Consider the following 25,572-nt stretch of genomic DNA (forward strand, 5'->3'; position numbering starts at 1 on the left):
TTTTTAGCAGAGCACATCCTGTTTTAAAAAGTATTGAAGTAGTTTCATTATCATGCACTGAGAGCTTAAATCACAGTCAAATACAAAAAAAATGCAGCTGACTTTATACTGCTGAGAAATTACATGCTATCCATTTATGTATCATGGCTAAATTTTCAAAAATGTGCATGAGTAATGTGAAACCAGAAACCACTGTTCACAGATATACACAGAGTTAGAGATGAATGACACTTTGAATGCAGTTACAAGCATAAACAGACATAGACAAAAGGGATTTTTGCACATCTGAAAAAAATCAGCAGTAGGTGATGCTAATATCTAGCCAAATATTTGGAATGTTCACTGAGAAAGCATGCAGGCATATCCACAAACTAAAAACCATAAATAAGCATTTATCAGGTTGATTTGTACAACCCAGGTAGAGCCCTGCATGTATAAAAAAATTTGGATCCATATCCAATTTGTGATCTGCAAGGAGAGTAAACAATAAAACCACATTTGCATCTGTGGATGCAGATACCCACAGATATTAAGCAGATATCTGCTGCTTTGCAAGGCTCTAAACATAGGTTTCAACAAGTAAGACATACTTTTTGAAACTAGCACATGCAGATTTAGTACGGGTTGAGTCTCTCTAATCCGGAACACACTCATCTGGCAAACTTTGTAATCCAGTCTGATTTTAGTTAGCCGGACATCTACTTACCATGGGTGTGGCCAAGCTCCCCATGGCCCCATAATGTTTGTTCAAAGCCACCAGTCCTGACTCTGAGTGTTCTGTGCTGTTATTTAGCTATAATTTACCCCCTAAAAGTCTTCTAAGAGCTCAGTAAGCAGTGGAAGTGTTAGTAATGTGCGAGAAAATATTGACCTCTCCTGGTCCAGCAAATTCTCTTGTCGGGCACTGGTCTGGTCCTGAGGGTGCCAGACGAGAGAGGTTCAACCTGTATTTTGTTTGGATTGAAGCACTCTGTTTAAAACCAAAAAAGGTTCTTCATATGTATTGCTAAACATTATCTGAGCTCTGTTAGAAGCTAGAGTACAGATTGGTGATCCATTTATTCTTAAGTATTTGGATTCTGTCCCTAAAATGAACCCAAATCTGATTTGCAGGATATATGAGATGCCAAATAAAATAATTTGTATAAATGAGTTCCAAAAATTCCAGAAGACTGGGACTTCTGAGCTTCAAAAAGACATGACTAAAGGGGAATAGGAGAGACGTCTATAAAATTATGAACGGTCCGGAGAAAGTAAGCACAGTAAACCCTCTATTTAATGGACCCTGATATGATGGACTTTGGAAATAATAGACACTGTCTGCCAGTTCCCCCCGCCCCCAGTTCCCCCCCCCCCAAATAAATGCTGGAGACTCACCAGAGCCATGGTTGGGGCTGGAGGAACTGACAGAAGGACTGGCACTGCCAGGGCTGGAGGGGCCACTGCAGTGCCTGGGGCCACCAGGGTCAGAGGAGCCAGGGGCGTTGGCTGTGGTGGGGGCACTGGAGCTCTCCTCTCTCAGCCCCCTCTGAGTGGAGCACGTTGGCACCTGGCCACCGCCCTGTCCAATGGCACTGAGCAGCACCCATGATGTTGCAGGCTGCTGCCTGCTGGCAGGCTAGGGGCAGCCACACTTAACCTTTGCACAGGCAGCTCAGAGCTGGGGGCTGGAGGAGGGGGCAGAGCCAGGCCGGCATTCACTCCTCTCCTGGTAACTGAGAGAGGGACATGAGGTGTGAGGGGAAGTGGGGGCAGAGGACAGGGGTGAGCAATGGGCTAGGAAGGTCAGTGCATCATCATACAGTATAACCATTCGGATAGAATGGGCTTTTGGCATTAACAGACGCCCCTTCCCCCCAATAGTCCATTAAATCAAGGGTTTACTGTAAATGTTATTTACCTCTTTGTGTAACACAAGAACTAGAGGTCACTCAAATTAATTAAGCAGCAGGCTTGAAACAAACAAAAGGAAGTACTTGTTCACATAAGACATAGTCCTTCTGTGGGTCTCATTGACGGGATGTTGTAAAGTCTAAAACTGTAACAGGTCTGAGAACTAGGTAAGTTGTTGAAGGATAGTTCTGTCAATGGTAATTAGCCAAGATGGTCAAGGATGCAACCATATACTCCAACTGTCTTTTAGCCTCTGCCAGATGCTGTAAGTGAACGACAGGGGATTGGGTCATTTGATGATTGTCTGTTCTGTTCGTTCCCCCCGAAGCACGTAACAGTGGCCACAACTGGAAGATGGGATACTGAGCTAAATGGATCGTTGTTCTGACCCAGTATGGCTGTTCTTATGTTCTTAAATAAAGTTTCTTTTGTTTAAGTAGCAGCTACATTCCACAATACCTTTTCAAATGTAATTGTACACTAACACCAAACATGCGCACACGTTTGGAAGAGCCAGAGCACAGTGTACATATACTCTTCTTTAACTCTTAACTTTGAATTTGACTATAATAGTCATGCACATTTGTCCATTTAAGTGGACAATTATTTTTGCCCAGTTACATCCTCATGATGCAGCTCAAGTTGCTGAAATTTTATTTATTGTGGCTGTGGCCCCTTTTGACCAGACTCACTAAGTATTGAGTACAATTTGGAGTAAATTTATACTTCAATTTGCCAGCACTAATGAATCTGACCTTTCACTTTGCAAAGTATTCTCTGTAAGAAGATATTAGTGTACTCCCCTTTGGGCCTGACAGTTTGCTCAGAGGGCAAACAAACAGCAATCATGTCAGACCATGAGGGAACTTTTCCAAACCCATTCAGGACACATCTTGAAGTGACATATCAGAAGTGAAAATTCCAGGACAAAATCAGAAATAATCCGTAACCCAAAATAAAAGTTATTACCTCACTGAAAAACATGCACCATTTTTTCTAACCTGAGCTTGTCTCACTTCCATTTCCAATCACTGGCTCGCATTATGCCTTTTCTGCCAGTCTAAAGCATTGTCTACTATCAGACTTCTCAACTTTTCAAAAAACTAAATAGCTTGAACTTCTCAATATAAGGCATGTCTTCCATACTCCAGTTTTCTTGTAGCTCTCTTCTGAGCCCATTTCAATTTCTCAGCATACTTCAAGAAGCATGAACACAGTATTCCACTAACTGTCTTGCCAATAACATATAGGCCGTATCTACACTAGCCAAAAACTTTGAAATGGCCATGCAAATGGCCATTTCGAAGTTTACTAATGAAGCACTGAAATACATATTCAGTGCCTCATTAGCATGCGGGCAGCCACAGCACTTTGAAATTGACGCAGCTCGCCGCTGCACGGCTCGGCCAGACGGGGCTCCTTTTCTAAAGGACCCCGCCTACTTCGAAGTCCCCTTATTCCGATGAGCAGATGGGAATTAGGGGACTTTGAAGCAACCGGGGTCCTTTCGAAAAGGAGCCCTGTCTGGATGAGCCGCGCGGCGGCGAGCCGTGTCAATTTCGAAGTGTCATGGCCGCCCGCATGCTAATGAGGCGCTGAATATGTATTTCAGCGCTTCATTAGTAAACTTCGAAATGGCCATTTGCATGGCCATTTCAAAGTTTTTGGCTAGTGTAAATGAAGCCACACTGAGGTATACATATACACTTTCCTCATAGTCACACGAATATTCCAAATTTTTCATTCTTTTAATCAGGAATGAGAATGTGGCCTTTTAGTAAAAGCAACCAATCTTTATACCTAATTAACTACTGGCGGGGGGGAGGCACAAGCAGATTTAAAGGCATCAGGGTTGTCGGGGATTTTTATCTCTAGGACATAATCGCCCCCATGTGTCAGGGGAAACAAGCCTCTGGCTAAGGTAAAATCTATACGGGGACATGGACAAACTAAAAGCTTATAGGCCGCCATTTTGTGGCCCCACCTATGGCCATTTTGGGGCACTTAGCTTCCCCGGTAACTTGAATCCATAAAGCCAGGATCCAAACGGAGCCCTCGGATTGTTCGAAGGGAGCGGGCTTCTGCCAGCTTCTAGAAACTTCGACCAAGAGAGAGGACCTGGTTGAAAACTGTGAACAGAATCATGAATATTAAAATTAGCTAATGAATCATGCACGAGAACACTGAATAAAAGGTGGCGCGGCACAGCACTCAGGGTCAGTCTGGGGGGTCTGTCTGCCTGTGAAGATCAAAGAAGCCTTTGCGAAGAGCTCCGGTCTTTGCGACGAGCTCCTGCCTTTGTGAAGAGCTCCAGTCTTTGCGAAGCGCCCCTGAAATCACTGCCAGTACTACCCAGTAGGGTTCACCCGCTGTGGTGATAGTGTACTGGTTTTACCCTTAGCAGCCCTGAGGTGGATCGGGCAAGTGGTGAACTGGCCTCGTCCCTAGGACGAGGTACTGCGTACTTGCCTGGTGAAACCCAGGGCCTGCCATCTAAAAGCAGCAAGCGGGCTCTGGAGCGGATCAGCTGGGTGGCGAACTGGCTTCACCCCTAGGGTAAGGTACTGCGTACCCAGCTGTTGAAGCCCAGAGCCTGCCACCAGCAGCGGCACCCTCGCTCCTGCCACACCACCGCGCTCAAGCCGCACACCAATCGTTCTACTGGACTGGACAGCCAACAGGATTCGACCTACAACCTGGACTAGACACCTCATTCGTCAGACACATAAAACCAATAAGGCCTATGGCTCAGCCAGGCCTCATATAAGAACTTATACATTTATCTAGAGACACTGGTAGGCACCAGGACCCCTTACAGGGGAGTGAGGGAACGTAGCCTTCACTGTGCCTTCCTTCGACGGGGGGAGGGCAGTGCTTAGGGGCCTGACCCCATATGGCCGGGCCTATTTAGCCTACGCTATATTACAAGCCACACTTCATTAAAAGTGTTTTATATTAGTAGTTATATAGACCGTTTAGTATTAGATTGTTACTTGTATAAACTGTTTTAATGATAAGGTTGTTTAAGATAAGTAAATAATAAGTACTTCCCCTTTACTGTTCCCTGCATATTTCTCCCGAGTGGGCAAAAGCCCCGGGAAAAGGTTGGGGTTAGGGGGCCGACTGTGGATAAAAGATACCCAGCGGCTCCCACCACTGGCCACTTGGGCCGGGGGTAGCGTCCCGGCCCAGACTCCCTTCCCTTCCTCCCATTTCCACTCTAACAGTCATACTTTCCTTTGAGGACACTGCTGGATTCCAAGATGGATTACGTGTTTATAGTAGTAATTTAAATATACTTAAGATTAGAGTTAATGAACTGGTTTATGTGTTTATGTTATTGTTGCTGTTGTGTTTTTGCGTGTTGTTATTTGTGTTAATAAATTTCTTGTTAATTATATTCTAAACCGGTGTTGTTGTCTTCTCTCTCTGATTGGGTGCCTGCCTGCTAGGGGGAGGGTGGACTTTAGGTGGAGTTCCATTGCCCCTTTAAGTGACTGTGTTGCTCCTCCTGCCAGTGGGTGGTGGGATTCCCTTTTTCTTCGAGGACCCTGGGTTCTGGCCCCGGCTCACCCGCAATTCAATTGGCCACTAAGTTGTGGGGGGGAAACCACCGGGCGCTGTCAAGGGTCAGCATTACACCTGCTGGGGAAGAAGGCAGAAAGCTGAAGCCCAGGCTCCAAGCCCCACCACTTGGGGCTCGGGCTGAAGCCTCAGCAACTTAGCTTTGTGGTGCCCCCTTTGGCTTGATCCCCAGACAGTTGCCTAGCTTGTTATCCTTAATACCAGCCCAGGCTTTTCCATGCAGAGAAACAAGCGGCTGTGACACAGGTGGGCCATAGAGTTTTTATAGCATGGTGTGGGAGAGTGTTCAGAAAGAAAAAAGGTTAAAAACCCCTGGTCTAAAGCATATATGTTGAATCTTCTTATTACAACAGCTCTCTAGAGAAAAAAACCAACCAACCAACCAAAACAAACATTAGGACAATTTAAATATTTGAAGTTGCCTGTTAGCCAGATATCAGCAATCATACTGTAGGGAAAGGCTGACTCTCTGTGGCTGTTTAAAACAAATCACCATGAAGATTCCTGTGGGATTTTTCAGAACATTTGTAGCAGGAAGATCTTTTCTCTAAGCAAAAGGTAACAATGCAAGAGCAAATCAATCATGAGTTATTATACTGTAGCTGTTATAGCTCTAGAATAACATTTACCCACACATGCATGCAGGTCAGGAGAAAAGGAGAGATTACTCATCCTGTGCACTAAATGGAGTACTGGAGTTCTTCAAGATGTCCCCGTTGGTGCTCCACGTTTAAGTGTGTCAGCGCTGCGGCACCCACAGCTGTAGATTTGTAGGTAGCAGTGTCCCTCCCTTGGCTGCCCGCACCCACAGGTTACTGGCATGAGATGTCTGTAGCACTTACTGTGCAAGTGTGGGCAGCTAGCTCTTCAGTTCTTTGATCTGGAAGCCAAAGAAGGAATCCGAAGCAGAGGGGAGGGTGGGCAGTGGAGCACCCATGAGGACAACATCTCAAAGAACTCTAATTACTGCACAGGGTGAGTAACCTCTCCTTCTCTGAGTGTCTCCGTGGGTGCTCCACCTTTAGGTGACTACAGAGCAGTGTCAAAGCTTGGAGCTGGGTCCTTCAGATGATGTACGTTGGCTGATAACAATACAGATCGGCTGAACCTAGTCTGTGAGTCAACACAGGTTTGTATGGTGTAACGCTGAGTAAAAGTGTGAGCAGACGCCCACATGGCTGCTCTGCAAATGTTGTCAGCGGACACACCTCAGAGGAAGGCTGTAGAGGCAGTCATTGCACACGTGGAATGGGTATGAATGCCCACTGGAGAGTCTTTGTTATACCTATTGTATGCGAGTCTTATACAGCCCGAGATCCATTTGGACAGCCTCTGTTTGGAGACAGGCATCCTGAGACAACCGATGGGCAGGATCCCCTGGGAAATGAAGATGAAGAGGAAAAGAGCTCAAGAGAACTGGCAATATTTTGAAGAAGTCTTGCTGAAGGCACCAGAACAAACAACCCTACTGCATAGCAAGAAATGCAATTATGATAGGCAACCAGCTTGTCTTAACAGGGAAATCCTTGGTCAGCTTAAATTCAAAAAAGATCTGTATAAGTAGTGGAAACTTGGACAGATGACTAAGGAGGAGTATAAATACATGGCTGGAAAATGCAGGGCAGTAATCAGGACAGCAAAGGCACAATTGGAACTGCAGCTGGTAAGGTATGTGAAAGGAAACAAGAAGGGTTTCTACGGGCATGTTAACAATAAGAGGGTTATCAGGAAAGGTGTGGGGCCGTTACTGGGTGAAAGAGGTAACCCAGTGACAGATGATATAAGCAAAGCTGAAGTACTCAATGCCTTTTCTTGCCTCAGTCTTCACAGACAAGGACAGCTCCCACACTACAGTGCTAGACAATGCAGTATAGGAAGGTGGAGGGCAGCCCTCAGTGGGGAAGGAACGAGTTAAGAGCTACTTAGAAAAACTAGATGTACACAAATCCATGGGTCTGGATTTAATGAAACCTGAGGGTATTGAGGGAATTGGCAGACATCATTGCCAAGCCTTTGGCCGCTATCTTTGAAGACTCTTGGTGATTGGGACAGATTCCGGATGATTGGAAAAAAGCAAAATGTAGTACCCATCTTCAAAAAAGGAAAGAAGGACAATCTAGGAAATTACAGACTGGTCAGTCTTACCTTAGTACCTGGGAAAATAACGAAAGGGATCCTCAAAGAATCCATTTTCGAGCACTTGGAAGAGGGGAAAGTGATCAAAAGTAGTCAACATGGATTCACCAAGGGCAAGTCCTGCATGACCAATCTGATTAGCTTCTATGATGAGGTAACAGGCTCTGTGGACATGGGGAAGTCAGTGGATGTGATATACCTTGACTTCAGCAAAGCTTTTGATACAGTCTCCCACAACATTTTTGCCTGTAAGATAAGGAAGTATGTATTGGATAGAAAGCTGGCTTGATGGTCGGGCCCAACAGGTAGTGGTCAGTGGCTCAGTATCTGGATGGTGATCGGTTTCAAGTGGAGTGCCCCAAGGCTCAGTTCTGGAGCTGGTGTTGGTCAATATCTTTATAATGACCTGGATGAGGGACTGGATTGCACCCTCAGAAAGTTTGCTGATGACGCCAAGCTAGGGGGGGAGGCAGATACCTTGGAGGGTAGAGAGCGGATCCAGAGTGACCTGGATAAATTGGAGGATTGAGCCAAAAGAAATCTGATGCGATTCAATAAGAAGAAGTGTATAGTCCTACACTTGGGACGGAAGAATCCCAAGCATTGTTACAGGCTGGGGACCAACTGGCTAAGCAGCAGTACAGCAACAAGGCACCTAGGGATTATAGTGGATGAAAGGCTGGATATGAGTAAACAGTGTGCCCTTACAGCCAAGAAGGCTAATGGCATATTAGGGTGCATTAGGAGGAGCATTTTGAGCAGATCCAGAGAAGCTGTTGTTCCCCTCTATCTGGCACTGGTGAGGCCACATCTGGAGTATTGCGTCCAGTTTTGGGCTGCCCAGTATAGAACAGATATGTATGTGCTGGAGCAGATTCAGCGGAGGGCAACAAAAATGATTAAGGGGCTGGAGCACATGACCTATGAGGAGAGGCTGAAGGATTTGAGCTTATTTAGTTTGCAGAAGAGAAGACTGTGGGGTAATTTAATAGCAGCCTTCAACTTCCTGAAGAGGTACTCTAAAGAAGATGGAGAGAAATTGTTCTCAGTGGTGACAAACAGCAGAACAAGGAGTAATGGCCTGAAGTTGCAGAAGGAGAGGAGTAGGTTGGATATTAGGAAAAACTACTTTACAAGGAGGGTGGTGAAGCACTGGAATGTGTTGCCTAGAGAGGTGGTTGAATCTCCATCCCTGTAAGTTTTTAAGTCCCAGCTTGACATAGTCATGGCTAGGATGACTTAGTCGGCGTTCATCCTGCTTGAGGCAGGGGGCTGGACTCAAATGACCTCGAGGTCCCTTCCAGCTCTCTGTGACTCTATTATTCTATGCCATGGGACCTTTCAGCTAAGGAGACTTCTGAAACAGCTGCATTTTCTGCAGGTAGAAGGCCAAGGCCCAATGGACACTGGAGGTGTGCATGGCTCTGTCCCTATCATCAGTATGAGATTTAGGGAAGAAGACAGGTGAGTACACTGGCTCATTGCAGTGGAAACAGGTAAGGACTTTTGAGAGGAATTTTTTGGGTGGGTGAGGAGGACCACTTTATCCTTGTAAAAGGTTGAACACGGTGGTTTGCACAACAGTGCGCCCATCTCCCATCCTTCATGCCAGGATGATTGCCACAAGGAAAGCGAAGTTACTCACCTGTAGTAATGATGGTTCTTCGAGATGTGTCCCCGTGGGTGCTCCACAATAGGTGTCGGGCTCGCCCGGTGCCGCAGATTGGAAATCTTCCAGCAGTTTCTCCTGGATCGTGCATGCGCCAGCGCACGCCGCTCCCCTGCGCGCCCCCGGCCACGTGCGCGATCCAGTCCCTGCCAGTTCCTTGACCAACCGCCTCGGATGCTCCTGAAAAACACTAGACAGAGATCCGAAGCGGGGAGGATGGGCGGGTGGTGGAGCACCCACGGGGACACATCTCGAAGAACCATCGTTACTGCAGGTGAGTAACTTCTTTCTTCTTCGAGTGGTCCCCGTGGGTGTTCCACAATAGGTGACTACCCAGCAGTAACCCAAGTAAGGAGGTGGGTAATCGGTTTATGTGCAGCTTGCCCCCGAGAGGACTGCTGTCGACAGACGGGTATCCTCTTCGAATACCCAATGCAGGGCATAATGCTTGGCGAAGGTGTTGTAGGATGACCAGGTCGCCGCTCTACAGATGTCTTTTAATGCGATGCCCTTGAAGAAGGTTGTTGACGCCGCCACCGCCCTGGTGGAGTGAGCCCTGGGCGGGGCCAGCAAAGGAGTCTTTCGAAGCTTGTAACACATTTTTATACAGGACACAATGTGCTTGGAGAGTCTCTGTGAAGAGAGACCTTCTCCTTTTGACCTGGGAGTGAGAGAGACTAGAAGCCTGTCCGTTTTCCGGAAGGGCTTAGTTCTGTCTATGAAGAAGGCCAACGCCCTCCTCACATCCAGGAGATGCAGGCGTGCCTCCTTGCCGGAGCTGTGAGGCTTCAGGTAAAACGAGGGTAAAACTATTGGCTCGTTAAGATGGAACTCCGAAGAGACTTTTGGAACAAAGGCTGGGTACAGCCTTAAGGTTACCGCCTCCTTTGAGAATACTGTGCAGGGCGGCATTGCCATCGCTGCTGCGAGGTCACTCACCCTGCGGGCTGACGTAATTACAAGGAGGAGTGTTGTTTTTAATCGCAAGGAGACGTAGGGGAACTGTGGCTAATGGTTCAAAAGGTAGACCCGATAGCGTGCTGAGCACCAAGTCCAAATTCCACGATGGTGGAAGCGGTTTCCAAGAGGGGAACAGGTTTAGCAGCCCCTTCAAGAACCTGGTAATGATAGGATGGGTGAAGACCGTGGGCCCTTCCTCTGTATGCCGAAAGGCTGATATAGCGGCGAGGTGGACCTTTAGCAAGGATAGAGAAAACTCGCCTCTCTCGAGGTCCAATGAGTATTCTAGTATTACAGGTATAGGAACGTCAAGGGGAGCTAACTGCTTGGCGGAACACCAGGCTGTGAATCGAGTCCATTTCTGCTTGTAAGTCCTCCTGGTGGAGGTCCTTCGGCTACATTCCAGGACTTGTTGTACTCCCTCCGTACACGTGCTCTCTAAGGAGCTGAGCCATGGATTAGCTATGCTTGTAGGCGCAGACCCTGAGGGTGCGGGTGCACTATGGACCCCTGAGCCTGCGTGAGTAAGTCTGGTGCCACCGTTAGAGGGAGCGGTGGGCGGTCCGACATGCGCAGAAGCAAGGGAAACCATTGCTGCCAATCTCAAGTCAGGACTATAAGCATCATGCAAGCTCTCTCCCTTCTGGCTTTCTACAAGACCTTGTGGATAAGCGCTGTGGGGGGAAACGCGTAAAGTAGGGGGCCCCTCCATGAAAACATGAATGCGTCCCCCAGGGACCCCCGCCCCACTCCTGCCCTGGAGCAGTACTGGGGACACTTCTTGTCATACTGGGTGGCAAACAGATCGATCTGGGGAAACCCCCATGTACGAAAAATGCGCCGTAGCAGATCGGAGAGGATCTGCCATTCGTGCGTGAGTGCGAAGCGGCTGCTCAGCTGATCTGCCTTCAAGGTGTGAATGCCCAGCACGTACAGGGCTTTCAACGTTATGTTGTTGGCGGTGCACCAGTTCCACAATCGGACTGCTTCTGCACATAGGGCACAGGATCGTGCTCCTCCTTGTCGATTGATGTAAAACATAGTGGAGGTATTGTCGGTATTGATCCTGACTACTTTGCCATGTAGTTAATCTCGAAAATGTTTGCAGGCGTTGAACACTGCTCTGAGCTCCAGTATGTTTATGTGCAGTGTCTGTTCTGCAGGGGACCGTAGCCCTTGCGTCACCTTGTCGCCAATGTGCGCTCCCCATCCTATGTGGGGGGCGTCGGTAGTAAGAAAAATAGAAATTTGTGGTTGGTGAAAAGGGCACCCCCACTAGCAGATTCTTGGGGTTTTCCCACCACACCAGGGATCTGTGCACCTCTGTTGTGTGCGACACCACCCTGTGGACAGTGTGGGATGCCGGTTTGTAAACGCTCGCCAGCCAATGCTGTAGGCTTCGCATGTGCAACCTGGCATTTTGCACCACAAATGTCGCTGCCGCCATGTAGCCCAGCAGCTGTAAGCACGTTAAGACCAGCACCGTGGGGCTGTATGTGATGACTTGCACCAGCGAACTGATGGCACGGAAGCGGGAGTCGGGTAGGTACGCTCTAGCTGTGATAGAGTGTATGCGTGCCCCTATGAACTCTATATCTTGTATGGGTTCGGTCTTTGACTTTGCGAGGTTGATGACTAGACCCAGCGAAGAAAACGTGTCCACTGTGACGCGTATCATGCGTGAGACCTCTGCCTTCGAGGTCCCTTTCAGCAGGCAGTAGTCCAGATATGGGAAAAATAAACACCCCCTGTCTGTGCAGGTAGGCTGACACCACTGCCAGGGTTTTGGTAAAGACTCCGGGAGCCGAGGAGAGGCCGAACGGAAGAACCCTGTACTGGAAGCGCTCCTTGCCGAATGTGAAGCGGAGGAAGCGTCTGTGTGCTGGGTGGATTGTTATATGAAAGTAAGCATCTTGTAAGTCGAGGGCTGCAACCCAGTCTCCATCGTCCAGTGCCGTGAGTATCAAGGCAACTGTGATCATCTGAAAAACGTCGCTTGCGCAAGTAACAGCTGAGGCCCCGAAGATCTAAGATGGGCCTCCAGCCTCCTGTTTTCTTCACTGTTAGGAAGTAGCGTGAATAAAAACCTTCCCCTGGAATTATTCTGGCACTCTTTCCACCGCCCCTATGAACATAAGGTGATCCACCTTCTGCTTGAGCCTCGCCTTGTGGGCAGCGCCCCTGAGGTGAGGCCTGGTGGGAGGCTTCGTCGGTGGAAGCGACTGGAAGGGGATCGTGTAACCCGTGGCTATGATCTCCAGCACCCATTTGTCTGTGGTGATCTTTTGCCATTGGGAGTGGAACAGTCTGAGGCGATGATGGAACATGAGATGAGAGTGGCATTGAGCGATGGTATTGATAGTGCAGCCCCCGACATACCTGTCAAACTTGTTGCCTTTGGGCCTGACCCGAGGGCATACGGCTCTGTTGAGAATGTCGCCTAGGAGTTCTGTACTGTTGCTGCTGTTGATGGCACCCTTGGCCACAGCCCCGTTGATATTGAGCACGCTGTGGTTGTAAGCGTAGCATCTTTGCTGAGGATAAAATTTTTTCCTCCTGTATGGGGGAGTATAAATGCCCAAGGTTCTAAGTGTAGCTCTCGAGTCCTTACTGGAGTGAGGGACCGAGTTGGTTGAGTCTGCAAACAGCTTTTGTGTATCAAAGGGAAGGTCCACGACCTTCGCCTGTAGGTCCCTAGGGATACCAGACGTCTGGAGCCAGGATTCTCTGCGCATGACCACTGCTGTAGCTGTTGAACGTGCCGCCGTGTCCGCCATGTCCAGGGCAATCTGGACTCCCATCCGCGATGCTGGGTAGCCCTCTTGAATAATCGCCTTTAACAGTGGCTTCTTGTCTTCCGGAAGTGAATCCATGAGGGGAGTAAGTCTGGAGTAATTATCAAAATTATGGTTTGCTAGGTGTGCCGCATAATTTGCCATTCTCAATAGCAGGGTAGAAGAGGAATATACCTTCCTGCCAAACAGCTCTAGCTCCTTAGCATCTTTGTCTGATCTCCCCGATTTGTATCGAGAAGCCTTCGACCTCTGCTGGGACGATTCGACTACCAAGGAATTTGGTTGTGGGTGACTAAAGAGGAACTCCATGCTCTTTGCCGGGACGAAGTACTTCTTATCCGCTCTCTTGTTCATAGGCAGGATAGAGGCCGGAGTCTGCCATATGGTCGTGGCTGACTCCGTAATGGCTTCGTCCAGCAGAATAGCAGTTTTGGATGAAGCCGGGGGTCTCAAATTTTTCAGGAGTTTGTGATGTTTCTCCTGCACCTCTGCCGTTTGAATGTCTTGCGTGAAAGCTACCCTTTTAAATAGCTCCTGAAATTGTTTAAGGTCATCTGGGGGGGAGACATCCCCAGGGGCCACGGCCTCATCTGGAAAGGATGAGGAGGACCCACTGGGGTAAACCTCCCTTGAGCCCTCAGGCTCCTGCGGTCGATGATACACTTGCTCCCTGGAGGATTATGAAGGAAAGTCTCGGGGTTCTAAAACTAACTCCCCTTGAGACAACTGTGTTTCCATCCCCAATCAAGAGTGTCCACAGGGGTATTAAGCGGCCGGGGGGCGGGGTGGGAACCTGCCCCTGGATGTAGGCCTGCGGTGTCTGCATCCAGCATGATGGGGATGACCATAGCAGCATGGGCAAGGGTCCGGGGATGTAGACCTGGACCACCCACGGAGTGTGTACCCCTGATGTCTGGGAGAGCGAGACCTCCGCGATGACACAGAGAGAGGTGAAACTGGTTTGTGATAGTACTCCAGGGGATCCACTCCCAGAAATGGTGAAGGTGGCCCAAGCCATGGTGACATTGGTTGGAGGAACGGAGAAGGAGGTTCTGGATAAGCCGGTGGAGACACAGGCCTTCGGTGCGGCGTGTGTACCACCAAGCCCTCCCCCTGTGATAACAGCAGCGCAGCCCTGTCCGGAGATGGGCTGCGGTGCCGGGTTTTTGATTTCGCCTTGCCCCTCCCCTGTGGGGCCGGCACCGCCCCCTCCCGTGCCGGGGATCTCGGCCCCGCTGTCGGCGCCGCGCTCGGCACAATCAGCTGCAGAGCCGCGCGCACAGCTTCCTCCGGTGCCTGCAGGCTCTGTGCCTGGTGCCCCTGCGCCTGGTGCCCCTGCACCGTTGGTGCCATGGGGGCTGGTGCTGCCTGCGGCAGTGCCGCCGGGTCCAGCGCTTGCCTCGCTGATGCTCTGGGCGCCGTGCGTGCCAGCTATTGTATAACCGGAGGCTCAGCCTCTGCCACGTGCGCTGCCGTGCTGCCGCTTGCCTGAGTATGCGGCTGGGGGCTGTATACGCTGCTCGTCCTGCTCGCTGAAAACGCCGGGAAGGATCGAGCCAGGGAGAGTTTCCTCCGTTTCTGCACCGAGGGGGTCAGAGAAGCTGCCCTCCTCTCATGCAACCCAGAGGGCCCTTCTGGGTGAGGCTTCTCTGGCAAGTCCGGCTGGAGAGCCTTATCAACAAGAGCATTTTAAGCCTCATCTCTCTGTCCTTCCTGGCCCTGGCTGTGAGCTTAGCACAGTGAGTGATTCCCCCAGGCAGCGGATGCATTCGCCATGCCCAACGGAGGCCGGCATAGCTTCGCGGCGTGACTCACACTTTTAAAGCCTGAAGAGACCATTGCGGTGAGTCCTTTACTGTTAATAGGGTACTTAGCACTTAATCCGTGCCTTTCCACCCCAAATAGCGATCACCGGCCTGCGGGGCAGCGGGCGGCCTAAATGGCCTCCATGTCCGCTCTTCTCTTCTCCGCTCCTCTCTTTTTTTCTTTTTTGCTGATATTCTCTTTATCTTTGCTTTCTCTCTCTCTTTTTTTTTTTTTTAAAGTAACCAAAACAACAAATTACACGTAGAAAACCACTATTTAATCTGACTCTGGCCTTAGCCTGAGCGGATTCCGTCTGCAGCCGATGGCGGTTGAGAAGGAACTGACGGGGACCAGATCGCGCACGTGGCTGGGGGCGCGCAGGGGAGCGGCGCACGCCAGCACATGTGCGATCCAGGAGAAACTGCTGGAAGATTTCCGATCTGCGGCGCTGGGCGAGCCTGACACCTATTGTGGAGCACCCATGGGGACCACTCGAAGAAGAAAGCTACTTTCATGGAGAAGTGCAACAAAGAGCAGGTGGCTATCAGCTCAAAGGGTTTGCTGGTTAGGTGCTCTGAAGACCAAATTAAAGTCCCATGCAGGTATCAGCTCTTTGATTGGAGGGAAGGTGTTGTTGTGAGAGACAGACACCACACTATGAAGGGTTGCCATTTTTGTGAGTAAGTGTTCTTTCTTGCAGGTTGTTTGGACTTGAGATGGGCAGTGTAGTTCTGAATTCTCCAGCCCACCAGGAACAACACGTGGTGGTGAAGGATGTGGATGGCTGGGAGGTGAACGGACCCATTCTGTTGGGTTAAAAGAGAGAAGATGGGAAGATGATGATACAGGAGACATCTGGACAGCTGCAGAGGTTCGGAGAACCAGGTCTCTCTGGGTGCTAGTCATATCACCTGGGCCCTGTCCCACTTTATCTTGACCACAACTCTGAATCAGAGAGATTGGTGGGAATGCATACACTGAAGGTGCAATTCCATATGATGTTGAATGCATCCCCCCAGTGAAGTGCAGCCTAATCCATGTCCAGAGGAATAGCGGAGGCAGCATGTGTTGGCTCTCGTAGCAAACAGAGCCACGATTGGGAACCCCCATCTGTGGAAGACATGACAGATGGTGGATGTGTTAATTTCACACTTGTGATCAGGAGCGAAATTGCAGCTGAGGGGTATTGTTCCTGTCTGGTATGTAAGCCACCACCAGGTGGACTTGTCCAGGGACACACAACTCCCACAATTGCACTGCTTCTTAGCAGAGTTGTCTTGAGTGTACTCTGCCCTACTTGTTGATGCAATGCATTGTTGCAGTATTGTCCATCATTATGAGGACTGTGTTGTCGGCAATCTGCAAGATAGTTGGAGCGGGTCTCTGGAAGGAAACCCCTTTGCATAAGTTCTGTGGCTGTATCCACCAGCTGAGGGAGCTTCTGACTGTAGCTGAGACTCTCAGTGTTTTGCTCAGCCAATGGACATGGGGCCTGAACACTGCTCTGAACAAGGCCTGCACTGGTCTCATCTGGCAGCATTCATGGGGAACAACGAAGGTCGCCGCTGCCATGTGAACAAGGAGACATAGACATTGTCTGGCAGTTATGCTGGGACTGACCTGCAGCATGATGACGAGGTCTCTGGTTGCCTGTCATCTGTGTAGAGGCAGTGAGGCTGTAGCTGTCTGGTAATCCAAAAGTGCCCCTTATAAACTTGCGTGTGCGAGTTGGTGTCAGTGTTCTTTGGCAGGTTTATGCATAGACCCAGATCAAAGAATGGCATTCTGGTCACAGCTGTAGTCTGTTAGTTCTGAGCTAAGGAGTGGTCCCGTATTAGACGATTGTCTAGACAGGGAAAGATGGTTACTCCCTCTTTTCTTAGATATCTGGTGACTAGTACCAGGACCTTTGAGAAAACCATTGGTGGTGTGCATAGCTCAAAGGGTAGCACCCTACACTGGAAATGTCATTTTGCTATCATGAATCTGAGGAATTGTCTATGCGATGGATAGATGGTGACCTGAAACTAAGCTTCCTGTAGGTCGAGAGTAAACAGCCAATCCCCCTTCTGTAGTGGGGGGATGATCATGGCTTAAGTTACCATCTTGAATCTTTGACAAAGTACATACTGTTTTAGATTTCTGAGATCTAGTAGATGTCTCCAACCCCACTTGAGACTGCCCCTTAACCTGAGGGAGGGTGGCAGTGTGGGGTTCAGAGCTTGTCAGTTTCACCGCCAGGAGACAGACTGGAAGTGTGAGACCATTTGTTAGCTCCAGGGTATTTCCTCATTATCTCTAGGGCTTGTCGTTGTCAAAGCCCTGTCAGACATCTCAAACCCCTGTGGGCTACCCTTGAGACTGGAGTTGTTGCCATCCTAGGGTGTAAGAGTATGCTTCACCTGTCAGAGCCAGAGCTCTTGCTGTCTTCACTCTCCTGGACTATTTAGTCGGTGTCCTGCAATGTGGGCAGATGTATTGTGGTGCTGACCCAGACACTGTATGCAGAGAGAGTGGCTGTCAGAAATTGAAACTGAAAGGCCACCAGTGAAGCAGTTTTCAAAATCCCCATGAGCCGGGCAGGAGTGAAACTGACTAGCCTGGCTGCGCTATGCAGTGGAGCTGTTGTCTGCTTGATCCTTGTTTTAAGTAGTTGTTTTAATCTGTGACTGAAATTGACAGGTCACAAGTGGAGCCCTTACAAAACCTGGCAAGCTGGGCATCAGTGAAATTAGCTAGAATGGCTGTGCTACGAAGAGGAGCCATTAATATCGCTGGAGCCACTTGGGTGAAACTGTGTCTGCTACTTTTCTCTGTTGTCTCCTTTTCCTTGTAGGTTGGTTATTCTTTTGATTTAACAACATTTTTTTTTCCAGGTGACTGAGTCGAGGGACTGATGTTGAGACCAAAGCCAGCAGCGATCAGAGAAGAACTGAGGAGCTGGCTGCCCACGCATGAACAGTAAGTGCTACAGGCATCTTGGGCCTGTGCCCTGAGCACACAGACAGTTGAGGGAGGGACACTGCTACCTACAAATCTACAGCCAGTGTGCGCAGCCACACTGATGCACCTAAATGTGGAACACCAAAGAACACAAAGGGACACTCAAAGAAGAATCTACAAAATTCTTGGCTTTGTAATTACCAAGTCTCACATTCACTTATTAAACTGGTGTGCTGAGGGGTTGTTTTTTTACCTATGAAATTAGGTATTTGAAGCGTCTCTGTCCCATCTCTATCAAAAAGGGTATTTAAAAAAAAGCCTAAAATGATAAATCTTATGGAAAAAGGAGAAAAAAGTTACCTTAACCCAAAATAATTATTAAATACAGAGAATCCATATAACTCATCACTAAAAAAATAAAATAGTTGAAGATAAAATAACAACAGAAACAGATAAAATAAAACAGTATCTTGTAGGACTGAGATATCACAAAGCAGAGGAAATGTCAACCATGTTCACAGGGTACTGGACAGGCACTTTTATAATTCAACTGCAGATCAGTAACTCTTGTGGAAAAACATGGGGCTCCTTATATTAATCTAAGAATACCATATACTTTATATGGTTATCTGTTGTAAGGAATAAGCATTGGGTAATTATAATGGTAGTTGAATACATAGGTTAGTCCAGTTTGATAGTAGGTGATTAGAAATTTAGCCATCTCCTGACAAATACATCAGGAGACAAGGCAGGGACAGTTGGGGTTTGGGCTGCGAAGTGGCCACAAGCACTCTCTCTCTTAGGCTACGTCTACACCAAAGCAAGACTTTGAAAGGCAAGCCTTCGAAAGCAACCTTTAGAAAGAACACCTTCTGAAACTGCACATCTACACACAAAATAGTGGACTGAGGACACAAACTGCTGTTTTGAAAGACTGGCCTGCTCTTTCGAAACGGAGCGCTCACACACCCCAAGGCGTTCTTTTGAAAGAAAGGGCTGGGCCACGCCGTGGACAGGGTCGTATGGTGGACAAACCCTTCTGCAGGCTGCTGCTCCCTTAAAGGGGTCCCTCCAAAGCACCCTCATCCTGCACATGCTGAGGGCGGCTTGGCTACATACAGCACAGCAGACCCCATGCAGGGACCAGATGCATGCTCCAGAGCCATGTTGATCCCCAGCTGGTTCTTGATGGACAGCTCCTAGAGGCCATGGCCAGCCTGCTGGCCATGATGCTTGTGGCCATTCCCAGCAACTCCAGTAGGCCACCCAAATAGCTGCCTTCCTGCAAGCTGCCCCCAAGGGGCAATCCCTGTGCTTTCTTCCTCAGGTAATCCAGTACCTGTGGAACTATCTCACCAGCAGCAAGTGCTGGGACCAGGTGGGGCTGAGGGACTGGGACAACAACCGCTTGCTCCAGAACTTCTGCTTGACCAAGCAGACATTTCTGGAGCTATGTCACTGGCTCAACCCAGCCCTCCAGCATCATGATATCCAGATGCAGCTTGCACTTCACCTGCAGAAGAGGGTAGCCATTGACCTCTGGAAGCTGGCCACCCTGGACAGCCACCGCTCATTCAGCCACCAGTTCAGGGTGGGCAAGGTCACCATCGCGGCCATCCTCATGCAGGTAAGTCATGCTCGGGTCACAAAGCCTTCACGGGGGGAAGGGGGGAGGGGGCTCTTGAGCAAGGGGAGGCCCTGTAGTGGAGAGGGCAGGGAGCAGGGAGGCAGGGCAGGGACATGGATGGGTGGGTGTGGAGCTCTCCACTATGAACCCGCAGCCTGTTCTTCCTCCTTCCCATGCAGGTCACCAGGGCCATAAAACAGCATCCTTTTGCTAGGTTGTTCATGTCAGAGACTTCAACATTGCCCTTGCGGAGTTCAAGGAGCTGGGCTTCCCCAACTACTTGGGGCTCTGAATGGGACCCACATCACCATCTGGGACCCGGACCACAGTACGGGCACATTCATCAACCACAGGGGGTACTCCATGGTACTCCAGGCCCTCGTGGTCACCAAGGGGTGGTTTACGGATGTTTGTGTGGGTTGTCCCGGTGAGCCCAGAATGCCTGGGTATTCAGAAACTCATGGCTCAGCCACAGGATGCAGGAAGGGATATACATCCCCCAGCAGGACCACCCAGAATACCTTATTTTGAAATAACATTGCTACACACAAAAATGCATTTTGAAATAGCACTTTGCTATTTTGAAATATGGAGTCTACACACATAGAACCTACTTCAAAATAGAGCCATTGGATGCACGATGGGTTATTTTGAAATAGGCTCTATTCCTTGTCCTAACAACACCTATTTCAAAATATGTGCTATTCCTTGTGCAATAAAGTTTCCTGGTTTTGAAATAAGCCAACAGGCTGCATTGTGTAGACACTAGGATAGTTATTTCAAAATAATGGTTTTATTTCAAAATAACTTTGCTGTGTAGACCTACCCTCAGCTACTTGGCTTGCTGGTTGTTGCTCACATGCTCAGAATCTAACAGATCACCAACCTTCACTGGAGGTCAATCTGGCAGTGACCTTGGGTGCTTTTCACCTTCCTCTACATATATGGATGTGGGTTAGTAGACAGGATTATCTGAATACTTCACTAACTGTTGCAGTGTAGACATACCTTTAAATAACTTGTTTGGATATTTAATAAGCAGTTGTAGCTTTTTCCACAATTGAAATGTGGCACTTGCAAGCAATTTTAAACATGGAAAGCTTTTGCTATTTGATCAACCATTTTCTTTCCAAGAAAGATTACTACTACAGAAACCTCGGAAAAAAATTTAAGTATTCAGAGGATAACTTAGTTTGTGTGCGTGCTTAGGACAGACAAACTAATCAACTGTCTGTCCTCTGTATTGCCCTCTTAATCTGAATTATTCCATTTTCTTAATATAGAAAATGCTGTCAACTACTTTAAATAATTACCTTGTAAATGTGCTTGGAAGTAGGTCATTGAAAATGGGCTTACATACGTTCAATAACAGAGAGACAACATAGGATTAAAATACACAAAGCAGGAGATGAAAAAAAAACTGACCTGCTTCTTTTGGTGTTTGTTTAGAAGGGCTAAAAATAAGACATAGCATCTGGAGTACTCTGCCAGAGTTGCACAGCAGTCATTGTAGGAAGAAAGTTTGCTATAAACATACAAAAAGAAAACATATGAATGGTAGCATTTTATTTCTTCTGGAAAATTAAAAAAAAAAGTCTACTTTCAAGTTTCAAAATAACATTTTCCAACGTAAGGCTAGTACAATGTGAGTTTTGTTATCCAGCACTCATAGGGAATGGGGGTTGTCAAATAATTACATGTGGTGGATAACAAAGCCTATTGCTCTGCCTATCTCCTCTACCAGTAGATCCAGCTCCTGGTAGGTTGAGAGGAAGAAGGTGCCTGCTGATGACATCAGCCAGCAATGCCAGAGGCAGGCCTAGGGGAGAAAGGGACTTGCTGATGATGTCAGCCAGCAGTGATGCAATGCCAGCTGAAGTTCTCCCGTTAGCAAAGTGACAGATAACAATGCTGCTTTTAGTATACTTACACTATAGATACAAGTAGACATTTACATAAAAGAATGATACTAAATTCCAATGATTTTCTTGTAACAATATGGTGTGTGTGTGACACAAACATTGAACAAAATTCTAAGTCTTCTTGTGCCAATACAATGATGAATAGGGGAGTGTGTATGAGGTTCCTCCTTCAACCTATGTGCTTTGCCCAGGCACAAAATACCAAGACTAACAGTATTCCTAAAGCAGTAAGAAGAGGTCTTTAGCCTCTCTTCAGCAAGCCAAGGGGAGACAAGGACATGATAATGATCTCTTCTGCTTGCCTGCTAGTGCTAAACATGGTTTCATTGGTGCTACTCACTAACCACCAGGGATGAGAAACACTACTCATCTGTTTTTAAAGCATTCTCTTTCTGCATCTGACCCAATGTTATAGCTTCTCAGGTGTCTCTCTCTCTCTAGCCCTCTGCCTAACAGGTCAAAGGAGTGAGGGCACTCTTTGGCTGACTATTATTACTGCTGAATTGTTAAATAGGTAATCTTTTACCTCCACTTAATGCTGTACCTGCAAACATCTGAAGAATCAAGTGAAAGTGGCCCAGACAAATGAATATCAAAAAAAAAAAAATCTGAAAACATAATAATGAGCTAAGTTTTTTGTACAGAATTCATGTTACACATTGAGGGAAACAAGACAGATGGTAGGAATAAAACAACATTAGAGAAAACAGGGAACAGCATTTAGTTCTATGTTCTGTGCTCATTATGCAATTTCCAGGTAGCTGGTTATTTAGGTCTGATGGCAGCACTGACCACCAGAGCATCCAGTTAACAGTAGAGGAATCAGGGTCTGTAGTTACCAAATTTAAAAAAGTATTTGAAGAATTAAGGAACTCTACACAAAACAAATCTATTTCTGCATTTTTACTGAAACATAGATATGATCTAAGAAAAGCTCTTGCCTTTTCAGACTTGGCAACTTGCCAGGCAACAAAGAAAACAACCTCTCCCTAAAAAAAAAAAATGTACATAAAACATACCAAAACTCCAGAACTGACTCATCTTTGGAGACCAGATAACACAGACAGTGGCGAGCAAACTGACACGGAACTAGAACTGAGAAGTGGTTTGTGTTTTCCCTGCCTAAGAGCCTATGGAAACCATCCTACCCTTTGTTTCTGATCTTTTAACCAGCCACCAGTCCAAGAGAGGACCTTCCCTCTTATCCCATGACAGTTAACTTTGCTTAAGAGCCTTTGGTGACAGACCTTGTCAAAGGCTTTCTGAAAATCTAAATAGACTCCATGCACAGGATCCTCCCTGTCCACATGCTTGTTGACCCTTTCAAAAAATTCTAATAGATTGGTGATGTATGACTTCCTTTTACAAAAGCCATGTTGACTCTTCCCCAACAAATCATGTTCATCAATGTGTCTGAAAATTCTGTTCTTTACTAGAGTTTCAATCAGTTTGCCCAATACCGATGTCAGACTGACTGGCCTGCAGTTGTCTGGATCACTTCTAGAGCCCTTTTTAAAGATTGGCATCACATTAGCTATCCTCCAGTCATCTGGAATAGACGCTGATTTAAATGACAGGTTACAAACTACAGTTAGTAGTTCTGCAATTTCAGTTCTGAGTTCCTTCAGAACTCTTGGGTGAATACCATATGGCCCTGGTGACTTATTACTGTTTAGTTTATCAATTTGTTCCAATACCTCTTCTAATGACACCTCAATTTGAGACAGTTCATCAGATTTCTTACCTGAAAAGAATTGTTCAGGTTTTGGAATTTCCCTCACATCCTTAGCCGTGAAGACTGATGCAAAGAAATCATTTAGTTTCTCTGCAATTGTCTTATTGTCCTCGAGTGCTCCTTCAGCATCTCAGTCATCAAGTGGCCCTACTAGTTGTTTAGCAGGCTTTCTTCTGATGTACTTCCAATTTTTTTTGCTATTACTTTTTGACTCTCTGGCTAGCTGTTCTTCAACTTTTTTTTTGGCCTTCCTAAGTACATTTTTACCCTTCACTTGGCAGAGTTTATGTTCCTTTCTATCTTCCTCACTGGGATTTAATTTCCATTTTTTAAAGGATGCTTTTTTCATCTCTCACTGCCTCTTTTACTTTATTGTTTAACCATGGTGGCACTTTTTTGGTTCTCTTACAATGTTTCCTAAATTGAGGTATACATTTAAGTTGAGCCTCTATTATGATGTCTTTAAAAAGTTTCCATGCAGCTTGCCGGAATTTCCCTTTAGTTACTGTACCTTTTAATTTCCATTTAACTAACTTCCTCATTTTTGTGTAATCCCCCTTTCTGAAATTAAATACTACATTTGTGGGCCTCTGTAGTATTTTCCCAGCCACAGGAATGTTAAATTTAATTATATTATGGTCACTCTTACCAAATGGTCCAGAAATACTCACCTCTTGGACCAGATCTTGTGCTCCAATTAGGACTATATCCAGAATTGACTCTCCTCTTGTCGGTTCCAGGACTAGCTGCTCTAAGAAGCTGTCATTTAAGCTGCTGAGAAACTTTACTTCAGCTTCCCGTCCGGAGGTGACATGTACCTAGTCTATATGGGGATAGTTAAAATCCCCCATTGTTATTTGGTTTTTTATTTTGATAACCCCTCCCTAATCTCCCTGAGCATTTCATGGTCACTATCACAGTCCTGGTCAGGGGGTTGGTAATATAACCCTACCATTATATTCTTATTATTCAAGCATGGGATTACTATCCAGTGAGATTCTGTGGAACAGTTTCATTCATTTATGATTTTTACTTCATTTGATTTTACACTTTCTTTAACGTATAGTGCCACCCCCACTCCAGCACAACATGTTCTGTCCTTCCAATAAATGTTGTACCCTGGTATTACTGTGTTCCATTGATTATCCTCATTCCACCAAGTTTCTGTGGTACCTATTATATCGATACCTTCATTTAATACAAGGCACTCTAGCTCACCCATCATATTATTTAGAATTCTAGCATTTGTGTATGAGCACTTTAAGAACTTGTCACTCTTTAGCTGCCTGCCATTACATGACGTGATTGAAAGGGATTCTGTTATACTTGACTGTCCACCCATCCCACATATGATTTGTCAGATTTGTCATGGGCCAGGAACATTTCCAGTACAGGGTCACAAGGAAATAAGCCTCTTGGAGGTCGAGGGCTCTGAACCAATCCCCCTTGTCCAATGCCGGTATGATGGTTGCCAAGGTTACCATTCTGAACTTTGAGGTGCAAATAAATCTATTTAATTTTCTGAGATCTAAAATTGGTCTCCATCCCCCTGCCTTTTTGACTGCGAGGAAATAGTTTGAGTAGAACCCCTTGTCCTGGTGTTCTTTGGGGATGGGTTCTATTGCCCCTAGGGTGAGCAGTTTTTGCACCTCCACTTGTAATAGGGGGTCCTTGAAAAGGAATGGGATAGGGGGATGGGTAAGTGGCATGGATATGAAGGAGATTGTATAGCCTGATACTTTCTAGGACCCATTTGTCTGTGGTGATTTGGGTCTGTAGTTGGTAAAAAGGTCTCAGGCAGTGATGGAAAATGGCATTGGGCTGCATTGGCACTCTGGGGTGGTCAACCAAAACCTCAAATTTATTGCTTGTGAGAGGTAGAGTGGCTCACAGAGGAGTGGTTTTGTTGTGTCCTCCATCTGTTAAAGCGTTATTTAGGCTTATTGTCATATGGCCTCTGATGTTGTCTGCAATGGCTATAGTTACAGTCTCTAGTCTTATGGTACGAGGTATATTTGTGTTTCTTATTAGGTGAGGTATACAACCACAATGTACAGAGTGTTGTTTGAGAGTCCTTTATAGAATGTAGGAGCTCATCTGTGTTAGTCACATAAAGTTGTTTCCTGTTGAAGAGGAGATACTCCACCTTCATTTGGAGCTCCTTGGATTTCCCTCAGGACTGAAGCCATGCAGCCCTGTGCATCACTCTGGCTGCAGCGTCTGTGACATCCACAGCTGCCTGGAGAGCCATTTTGGCTATTGATAAACCATCCTCGATGACAGACGGGAGGAAAGGTTATTTGTTATCAGGGACATCCTGCATGAGATCTTGTAATTTGCTGTAATTGGCATGGTCACAATTGGCAAGGAGGGCTGTCTAGTTCAATGTGTGACACTGGAGCATAGCAGAGGAGTACACTCTATGGACAGAGTTGTCCAGGCATTTGTGCACCTTATCACTGAGGGTAGATTTAAATTGTGGATTCTTAGTCCTATGATTT

The 25,572-nt window shown here is 47.1% G+C and overlaps 1 protein-coding gene across 1 annotated transcript in view; it reads right to left on the reverse strand.

Moving 5' to 3' along the window:
- Window positions 1-25,572, reverse strand: part of ARMC2 (armadillo repeat containing 2) — a 118,459-nt gene that overhangs the window by 26,404 nt on the left and 66,483 nt on the right. Inside the window, exon 12 of the mRNA XM_074988825.1 lies at window positions 20,840-20,939. Coding sequence (XP_074844926.1) covers window positions 20,840-20,939 — 100 coding nt within the window. The remainder of the gene's footprint in view (window positions 1-20,839; window positions 20,940-25,572) is intronic.

Source organism: Carettochelys insculpta, chromosome 3 (assembly GCF_033958435.1).
Source record: "Carettochelys insculpta isolate YL-2023 chromosome 3, ASM3395843v1, whole genome shotgun sequence".
Classification (NCBI taxonomy): Eukaryota; Metazoa; Chordata; order Testudines; family Carettochelyidae; genus Carettochelys; species Carettochelys insculpta.